This window comes from Parasteatoda tepidariorum, chromosome 11 (assembly GCF_982258835.1).
Source record: "Parasteatoda tepidariorum strain Cologne lab strain chromosome 11, Ptep-v5.0, whole genome shotgun sequence".
NCBI classification, from domain to species: domain Eukaryota; kingdom Metazoa; phylum Arthropoda; class Arachnida; order Araneae; family Theridiidae; genus Parasteatoda; species Parasteatoda tepidariorum.
Window position 1 is genome coordinate 73,016,397 of NC_141765.1, and position 10,791 is coordinate 73,027,187.

The 10,791-nt window shown below is 28.8% G+C and overlaps 1 protein-coding gene across 2 annotated transcripts; it reads right to left on the bottom strand.

The window, feature by feature from the left end:
* Positions 1 to 2,210: 2,210 nt before the first annotated feature.
* On the bottom strand, positions 2,211 to 10,576 carry LOC147801831 (uncharacterized). 2 transcript variants are annotated; one of them, XM_087154676.1, is made up of 5 exons: positions 7,119 to 10,576; positions 5,778 to 6,031; positions 5,525 to 5,653; positions 5,161 to 5,411; positions 2,211 to 4,675 (listed from the first exon to the last, which is right to left on the bottom strand). In XM_087154676.1, exons 1-5 carry the CDS (start codon positions 7,187 to 7,189, stop codon positions 4,007 to 4,009), a joined length of 1,374 nt encoding a protein of 457 aa, XP_087010802.1. In that variant the 5' UTR covers positions 7,190 to 10,576; the 3' UTR covers positions 2,211 to 4,006. The 2 variants fall into 2 exon arrangements, with proteins under 2 accessions (XP_087010802.1, XP_087010801.1); XM_087154675.1 differs by having other exon boundaries at positions 5,525 to 5,665.
* Between the last annotated feature and the right edge of the window lie 215 nt (positions 10,577 to 10,791).

Sequence of the window (10,791 nt, forward strand, 5' to 3'; positions counted from 1 at the left end):
CGAACGAAAACAAGTATTTCTAAACAACTTTTGCCGGAAAATATGGTAATAAGTATGTAACTAATATCGATTACTTTGGTTATTATGAGCAAAAATTGCGAAGTTTCATAAACTTCGCTTAAAGATTTATGTAGTTATAGACATTTTTATATAAGCCTAATTTTTTGTCTTATTTTATTTTTATATTTTGGCTATCACTATTCTATCATATTTACAAAATTATTTTAAAATGTGAAAAAGAATCGTTAAAAATTGTGCCAGATGTAAGCATTTAAAAAAAATTCTTGCCCTATAATGCACATGCGCAGAAAAAATAAAAAAGTTCATAATTTTATAGTTAATCGCATTTAGTAACTAAAGAAAAACCAACCTATTTGAATACCTTGAAAATTTAAAAAGTTTCAGGCAATTATCTAAGTAGTTTTTGTACATTTTTAAAGAAAATTCTGAATGATAAAGGGTTTTCCACAAAATTTATTATGTACTATTAAACAAGATTTATTAAAAATGACACCGAAATCGTGGGGGATCATCCCCCATAAAAGTATGGTTTCCTTCGCTCGTTTTTTTTCCTTAGACCGTCATATTTTGATGTAACGACGACAATTGCAAGGAATTATCATTTGCTATTACATTTAGTATTAAGATACAAAATGAAATTTGTGAAAAAAAACCTTATCATTTAGAGCTTTCTTTTAAAAAGTATAAACACTACTTAGAAAGTTGATAGAAACTTTTTTTAATTTTCAAGATAAGCAAATCGGACTTTTTATCATTAGTTACTAAATACGATTCACTACAAAATTATAAGAAATTTTTTTTATCGGCGCATGCGTAGTATATAAAAAGACTGCTAAAATGCTCACATCTTGCGAAATTTTTAACATTTTTTTTTCAAATTTTAAAAAATAATTTTGTAACTAATTTGAAATTGCTTCAAAAATTTGATTTTATCGAACATTCTTAAAGTTGTAGCAAAAAATCCAAGACTAAAGATTAGTTTTTTTTAAAAAAAAGTCATTATCTTCATAATCTTTGAGTCAGGTTTACGAGATTTTATTGAACTATTGCAAATAACAACCAAACATACGCAGCGTGCCCAAACATACATTTAAAGTTGCCCAAAAACTGGTTCACAGGTGACATACCTCTTGACAGTCACTTTGCTTCTTATGCGTATGTGCTAAATCTTACATATGATGCTTTGTTAATTCTGGGCATGCTGTTCATCCTGTACGTTGTTTTTGCGGCATAGCATACCGAATCGAGCAGTTCCCCGCGTGAGTTACTTATTCTAAGAGCTGGACTTCTTTCTATATTCTTTGTCTAGATGCCGTAGTGAAAATATTTAACATGCTCATCACACACTGAACCTAGGGTTTTTAGGGAAGTCTAGATATGACTTCAGAAGATGACCTTAGAGGGACATATTGACATCTAACTGTTTGCATACAATTCTCAACACAGATCTTCACAACAGTTACATAGTCATCAGATTTAAAATTTTCAAGGAAATGAATACAACTGATTTTAATGCAACCCATTCATTTCCTTCATTACTAGTTATTATGTCTGGGGAGAGGGTTTCAGCAATTGCCTTCCTTACCTGTGGCACTATAATCACACTTTTTGCACAGGTACCTACCTATAAGCATCTGAGTCATTGTTTAGTGTCTTCACTAAATGCTTCATTAGCTCCTTCCATAGAGGTGATATAAAGGGGTAGAGAGAGCTTATTAGTTCTTTCTGGGGAAAGAAGTGGGGTCAGACGTGTAGCACGTGACTGGTTTGGAAGAGTGGCCGCATTTGGCGAGCGACTGCGTTATTGGTTACAAAATCGCAATCTGGTTTTTTTTTTTTTTTTTTCACTTCCCTTCAAATATCTACGATCATACATCAAGAAAAGAGAAGTAAAAACTGTTTTCCCCTATTAATTGTTAAGTATTGTATTCCGGTAATGTTGGACAAGAAAAGAAGAAAAAAAGTAAAACAGTTTTACCAAAAAAGGAAGACAATTTCCAATATAATTTATTCACATTTGTGATAAATACAGAAAAAAAATGGGATTTTCTAATTGAAATTCTATTGAAAGTTGAATAAGAAAATAAAAAGTTGCACATAGAGAAAAAACATTGATAATTTTTTTTGTTATCCGTATGAAACTTTTTACACATGAAAAACATTTCAAAATATCATACAATTATTCGCAACTCGACAATTCTTCTTTTTTTTTTTTTAAAGTTTTTAGAAAGATAACATAAATAAAGTAAAAATAATATGTACAAAAAGAGATAACATAAATAAAGTAAAAATAACATGTGCAAAGAAAGATAACATAAATAATGTAAAAATAACATGTACAAAGAAAGATAACATAAATAAAGTAAAAATCCCAATTATTTTTATTGAATTGCTTCCAAAATATTCAATTTATGATGCTTTCAACTTTAACGATAGATAATTGAACTAACTTTTTCATAATGGAGCCTCTTTGATCTTTTATTGTCTATTGAATTCTCAAATTATGCAGAACATTACATAAAAGGGTTGAAAGTATCTTTTAATCTTGTAAATTGAGAAATCGAAATCAACTTAAAAAAAAAAAAAGGAAAAAAAAAAGATGTTTAAAATTTGAGAAAATTAATCTTTTACTGACCTTTAAAAAGAGTAAGTTTAGTGTTTATTGATCTTATATTTTTTTTTTTAAATGCTTGTGTTACTATCTTTCCATGATGGTACAGCCGAATTCTTAAATATTCATACAGAACAGATTTTATGAGACATATTCGATGATTTTCTAAAGGAATTTGATTTAAGGAATGGTTCATGTTAAAAAATATATTGGATTCAATCTGTGACATCGAATAGTTTAATAATAATTGCATTAGGTTTTTGTGTTGTAGTTTTCCCTCCGAATGTGCACGGCGGAAGCTTTTTTCACCGATTCTGCAAATTTTTACTGAGTCATAACCGGGAATAATTAATCCTCCTTTATTTTTTCTTCGCAAAAGATGAGAAGCATAACTATTCTTTGTTAATTCTAGTGCACAATCTGCACATTTCAACTTTAACTTGAGGGACTTTACAACAAAACCAGCTATGTAGCTAACGACGTTATCAACATGCATTTAAAATTAGTTAAATCGCACAAATTGTCATCTTCAATTAAGTCAGCATCTTCGTTCCCTTTTATATTTATAGTTTTAGTATATTTGTTTATCGCAGAAGATACATTTAAAATACTAGTATCATCTAACGATAAACAATTAGAATTTTGACTTGACATTACCTCATGATGACATAGGAGTCTTATGTATGACGCTTTAAATTGTTTGGCTGTTGGGTTATTATTATTTCCGCCCTTGCTGCGAATAGCGCTAAAAAACATTTCTAAGTGATCTTGTGAAAATTTGTAGGTCATTAAAAAATTTAAATTCTTATTATCTTCAATTAACTCATTGTACATTGATTTAACGTTATGAATATTTATCAAAAATCCCAAAAATCCTGTATTTCTGCTGCTTTTTAAAATGGATGTTCCATTAAAAGATACTTTTAATCCTTTTATGTACTCTTCTGCATAGCTTAAGAATTCAAACATAAAATTTTTGTTGCCTGGTTTAAGGGGAGCTTTAAAACCTTTACTTAACAAGTTTCTGCTATTAAGAATATCAAACAATTTGTCAAAACATTTTAAAAAATTTGCAGTAGCTTCACAATCTTTAAATTGGGGTAAATTTAAGTCGTTAGAACAAAATAAGAGAGCCTCAGCTACACTGTTACTTAAAGTTTGGGCTGCTAATTTTACTTTCATTTTTTCTTGCTCCCACTCTATATGTCTTTTCCTGAGTTTAGTAGCGGCTACTAAACCTTCCTCAGATTGCAATTTTTCTAAATTAACTATATATTTCCATTTAATCATTACTCCGTTCATATCAAACATTGACCCTTTAGCGGCAATGGTGTTCCTAACTAATTTTAGCATATGACATGCATCTAAGAAAATTTAAATGTTTTCACCACTGACGGGGTGGGGGAAAAAAGGCTTAAATTTAGAATCCTCAAAGCAGGCTCCTAATTTTTTTGCTGTTGATAAATTGGCCTTTAGGCCGTCGAAAGTTATTGAAACTACTTTAGTTCCAGTTTTATGAATGATGTTAAGTGCTCTCAAAATTAAATTAGCTCTTTCCTTAGAGTTTAAGCCGTCAATTAAAAAGTACCCAATAGGCACTTTCCAATTTCCATTTAAGGAGTTGACCATAAAGGTTAGAGCCTCTTTGGCTTGAGGTAAACTGTCACTATCAATTTTCGTTCCATAATCAATGTAACCGACAAATTTGTTTCTGTCCCACTCAATTTGCTGTCGAGTAGCAATTTCATCGATCAGCAAGGAACAAATCACTTTTTTACCACTTTCTGTAGCTTCTTTAACTTTCATTTCTAGAGCTCTAGAAGCTTCTTCGGTGAATCCGGGGCTACCATCAATTCCTTGGTACCACTTTCGAAGAGTTGTGGGGTGAGGCAAACACGAAAAGTTTTTTCTAACATAGTTATAGGCCTTGTTAGAATAAAACTGTAAAGTCAGTGCAAATGCACGTATCCCAGGTGGAAATTTTTCTTTCTTGCCCTTCTTCACTCTCTTCATAAGCTCTAGAGCTGGACTTGGTAATGACAGCTAAGGGAAAAAATTAATTATTAAAAAAAATAGTATTTTTTAATACGAAACTAATTTTATAATTAATTTTTAAAAAAAACAAACTTTAAAATTTAAAATGCCAGGAAACTAATTTAAGGTGACAAAAGATTTAAATATTTTGATAATTCAATGAATTTTGAATCATATTTTCTTATTAAAAACATAATAACTAATTTTTCACTAACTTGATATTTAATTATATTATTTTCAATATAAGTTTTCTGATGTAAATACAAATTACCGTTTTTGTTCTCTAAGTTAACACCTTACAAATATTTGACTTTTCCCAAATTTTGAATGTCAAGTTTACTCTTAATCAACTTAAATTTCATCTAAAATAGTTTTAGTCTTACAAAATAACACCATGTCATCAACGTATACTTAAAACAATATTATTCATTTTATACACACAATTACAACATTTGAATTTTTCGAAACCAATGGATTTAAATATAGTATCTTACCTCCAATACGTCACTAGCTGCTTCACTAACAAGGCGTTTCTTTCTTAGCTCCTTCAGAATTTCTTGCAGAGATGCTACACGTTTCTCTAATTTTCTGTTTTTCTTTCTAAGAGATATCATTTTTGCCTTCAACTCTCGTTGCTTTGTAGTAGCAATCTTAAAAATTTTTTTAGCCTTTTTCGGGGAGTTCATGTCTTCTTCAGTGAAATCACCAAGATAGTGTAATCTTTTGTTTCCTACTTCTGATGATCCTAAAACAAAACGTTTGTACGATTTATTTACTTGTTTTAATATATAAAGGTACTAAAATTGTGGTTAAACTTCAAATATAGGCTGATAACTTTAATGAATTTTCTAAAGTTACCTTCTAAAACATCATTTTCTTTGTTGTCAATATCTATCTGAACTCTGGGCTTTTTAGAAGGTCTCAATTCATTTTCTGAGAAGTCGTTAACATAGAGTTGTCTTTTAGGGCTTGTAGCAGAAATATCTCCTTCAGAAGGACCTAAAATAATTAATAAATCACAAAGTAAGAACATTATTTATAAATATACACACATGAAACTTTCTTTGTTGTAAGTGAATCATTGTTAAAAATGTACTTTTATAATACATACTATTTTGAAAATTAATGTCTTTTTGCAGCTGTGCTCTTGGTTTTCGAGTACAATCTTTTTTGATCAAATGAAGTGGAAAATCAGAAACTGATGGGACAGCATCCTTTTTAAGCCAAGTGCCACCAAATTTGGACAAGTCAAAACTATCAGGAGTAAAATGTTTCGAGCAAATTCTTGTAGAATCGGTTGCTTTGAAATTTTCTCTTCTTACTTTAGTTTCCCATTGCTTACGCCTACTTTCATCCTTTGGAAAACTAGAAAAATGGAACAATATAAAAATTTTTAATAGAAAAATATTTTGTCATTAAAAAAATTAAGAAAAATTGTGAAACAGAAAAACACACACATTTGCATCAAGAATACAAGCTTTAGAATAAATAACTGAATATAATATATTTAAATAATGTAATCTGTGTATGGTTTAAAAAAGATAAATCTAGATTGAATTATATTTAAGAAAAAAAAATACATAAAATATTTAAGTTATTAAAAGAATTAAAACTCTCTCAAAATGGTATGCAAAAGTTCCATTTAAAATATAAAATATTAAATTAAATAAAACTATAAATTAAAAAAATAATAATAAATACATAAAATAAAAAATATAAAGGGAAAATATGAATTACCTTCCCCTTTAAATTAAAAGAAAATTCAAAACTTCGCAAATTTCTCAATATTTATATGGTGCTTAATCTGATGCTGCTGAAAAAAATTGTTTAAATTTAATTTATCTTCGGCATTTAAAGTATAGGTAATTTTTACTAAAAAATTTCACTATTTTTAAGTAACATAAAGATGACCTTCTGTAATGGATAAAAATGTAGATTCTATGGTAAGTATACATAGATTTGCTTTTAATATGCAAAACAAATGTTATTTTTTATTATTTTTTCAGACAACAAAAATTCAGCTTTATTGTTATTTAAATATATGAAACATATCTGCATTTTGTATCTGAAAGTAAGTTTAACATATTTTAAAATTCAGGGTTCACTATGTCAACTTAAATTTTTATGCGTATATCGAAATAAAAAAATTCATTAAAAATATAAATTAATAATTTTGAGTTAAAAGTTAAAAAAAAAAAAAAAAATCAAACTTTGTATTTAGATACGTTAAATGTTGTACTACCAAAAAAAAAATATTACTTTAAGTTTTCGAAATATTAGAAAATTTTCCAAAGAATTCATTTTGCTCCCTAAAAGAAAAAATTCTTCCCCTTACGGAAGAGGGATGTAGAGAAGAATTTGAAAATCGCCTAACTTGCGCCAAATGAAAGAAAAAACCTATAAAATACTTCTTAACTAAAAATATAAGTATAAAAAATATGAATTAACTCACCTGTGAAACGTTACAAGTCCTCCTTTAATGAATTTTTCTTTGCAGTTGAAGGCACAGCAATATTTAACCATTTTTTAGCCTGGTTTTTAACTAAACACCTCTGAACTCCATGTAAAATCTTACCCCAGTCGAAAGAAATGTCACCCAGTCACGTGATTAAAACTTGTTCAGCGGTCTGTGGTGTCTGTCCCCTTTTTCGAAAACGGATGCTCCCTCTAACTCATTATACCACCTCTATGGCTCCTTCAGCTTGATGTGATGCGCTGGCATAGTAACATTGTCATGGTCAATCAATGGTGCTCTGAGGATATTTCTAATTCCAGGCTGATTTATGTATCTGATTGATCAATTTTTCTTTTTGTTGTGATGCCTTTTATCTCTTCTGTCCAACTCACAGACAAAAGATGCTAGGTATAACCTGCCTACATTCCTATGAAAATGGTGATAACTTTTAAATCACCACAGATGCACAATTCATATTCGTGACAGTGCATTTTTTACAAGAGGTGATGATATATTTTTAGATGTCACTTTCAAGTAGGTAGAATATCCAACTAGTATTAATGTATATGTTACCAATGGATACTATCAATAAATACTAAGATGAGTCAATGAACAATCATCAAGCTCCAATCAAACCCGAGACTTGTCATTAAACCTTGCATGTCCGTACAATAGTGTATAGTGTCACTCATTGCAAAGAATTTCACAAGCTATTAGAATCTGTGGTGAAAATATGTAGCGGTGTACCATGCTAGTGGCAAGGCTGGCCCTCGCCACGGCCGCCAGCTCAAATCCGGGCGAAATATTGCTTAAGCAATGTGGCAGAAATTGTAAACTTATCAAAAAAATGGATGGTGAAAGAACTTTATAATTTACAGAATTTTCCATCAAAACATTTTCCTTGCTTTTCCTTCTATTAGTGACCCTCATTTATTAAAAAATACCCTCTGTTACAACAGTTAAGGGTTTATTCCCGTATGTTATGTCCTTAGGCATTGAACAAAAGCTAGGGAATGGGCTCTGAGTCCCATTTCTACTTCTCAAATTCACCTTTATCTTTGGATTCTTTAATTTCAGACTCACGTTAACTCGTCAGGGAAGTTTAGCATTCCTTAAGTAAGTCTCCCCTCTCGTGTTTCTTTTTTCCCAGAAAAAATCATTCTCTTCATTTTCAATACAATATCCTACATTCCTAAGAGATAACCCCTTGTTGTGATATAAACTATTTTCTCAGTTCAAATAGATTTTAAAGCATGATGGTCATCTTTGCTCATTTGTTTTTACTGTACTGTAATTTTCTACGTTTCCAACATGAAAGTAACTTTTCAAGACTCATAATTAAAAAGCAAGCAATATTGCAAAATATATAGCTGTTATTCATGCGTTTACATATATACAGTGCAGTAGAATTACATTTTTACATTTCACTGTTTTGAATGTATATTCTCCTCCTTTTTAATTTTTCCATGCTTTTGAAATTATTTACAAAACTAAAATACTCGTATTCAAAGTTTTATGTTAATTTTAAGTAAAAGGTAAAGATTCTGTAGCACGAAGCAATACAAAAATGCGTATGGTGCTAATTAAAAGACTGCATTTAAAAACTATTTTTATTTAGTCTGAAAAGTGAATTTTTCCCAGAAATTGTTTTGAGAAAAATAAAAAATCTTCAAGAAGTCTTCACTGCATTCATTAGATTTCGAATTTATTATGTAAATAAATTTTCAAAAAACCTTTATTTACTTAAAATCTTCAAAGACAGATATTGGGCTTTAGATTTTTGTTCCAGTTACATAATGTATAGCTCTGTATAAATTTAAATATTTATTTACAGTAGTAACTCTGTCTCTTTCAATTCAACATAAAAAAAGAAACAACCCTTAAATTTATAGAGTATTTTTGGACATTATTAGTGAAAATTATTATTCTTTTGGACATTATTAGTGAAAAATTGCCTTTTATTAAATTTTTTACCAAAGAATCTTGACTCTCATATTCAATTTATATAAAAATAAATATGGTTTTAAATGAATTCTATAAAAAAGTATTTTTTTAACTTTTTATTTTCTCAAAAAGAAAAAAATAGTTTTAAAAAAATGGATGACGAAAAATTTGATATAGTATTAACCAAATAATCAAATCTCATATCAACCAAATAATAAAATCACATATCAACCAAATAGTATCGACTAAATATTTGTATTAATTTTGATTACTTAATTCAGTAATGATTGATCAAAACTGTTTGAATTATAAGGTTTAAAAATGTTTGCATTGCATTAAACAAAATCAAATCAAAAACAAAATCAAATCTATCGAAATCTTATGAAACCTTCCGAGGAAAAAAAATCGAAAAGAACTACTTTGGGGAGCAAATGGTTTGGGACAGGAATGGTCTTTTGGGGTGCAAGAGCGTCTATCAAGGTTTGATTTTCTTTAGTCGAAAAAATTACTACAGTCCATTTTTGACTGAGAAAGATGCATTTATTAGCAAAATTAACTCTTCTTCTCCTATGATAATTCGTAAGAAGTGGGCATGACACAAATTTTCGATAAAAAAGATGGTTATTTATTGAAAATATCTTGAAAAGTCCTTGATAAACATGGTGAATTCAAATTTTGTCTCATTTCATTTGGTTTCTTTTTTCTGGCAAGCTCTCTTTACAATCATTCTTTTCAATAGACAAGTGTAAATTTCTAGTGTCCTAGTTCGTTTATCATGACTATAAATTCCAGAATTTTTTAGAAATTAATAATTAACTGTCTTATATTTTTCGATTACTTCTTTTAATTTTCTGTTAATTTAATATATTTTCTCGAAAAGAAAAAAAATTTTTTTTTCAAATTCAGAAAGATGGGCATCATTTAAATGTCATAATGAAAGTCAATAATCGCAAAATTTCTTTCACAACCCAACCTTTTAACACAGGATTATCCTTTTCTGTTTTAAAAATGCACATTTCTCAATAATTAGGGAAGATAAAACAGTGTCCTTATACTTTTTTCTAAATATTATTAAGATTTAAAAATCAAAAAGCAAATTTAGGCAGACAAATATTTGAAAATTTTAATTTGTTTATACAAGAATTTCGCTCCTATTTTTACTTCAAAAATTTGTCCACGATTCTGTAAACAAAGCTCCTAGAATTGGCGATTTCATATACTTTCTTCACTCACTGTAACCTGGGTTTGATACCATGGTGGAAACAGAGCTTTCTTTTTGCATTTCTTAATCAACTGCAAATTCTGTTGGTGCTATTAGCACTGGTCAAGTGACGGAATCATAAGGAATGGGTTTAAAAACTAAAGGAAGCCTTGGATACTTTACAGATGCACGAATTTTGCAGAAATTGAATTTGTCGAATATTTTCACAACAAAAATTTTGTATGGTGAGTATGAAAAATTAATCAAAATATGTAAATAGAGATTTCTTTTTTAGTTTTTAAATTTTCTTTCTATCTAATACGCTAATTTTTTTGAAAATTAGAAAAAAATCAATCATTTACATGGAATTCTTACTTTTAAATTGGAAGAAATAAAAAAAAATAGAGGAAATTTAAAAATCAAACAATTTTTATGTATAGAAAAATGCATTTTTGAAAGAAAGAAGGAAATAGTATTTAAGGGAAAAACCAAGAAAAAAAATCTTTTTTTAAGTTAAATTATTGG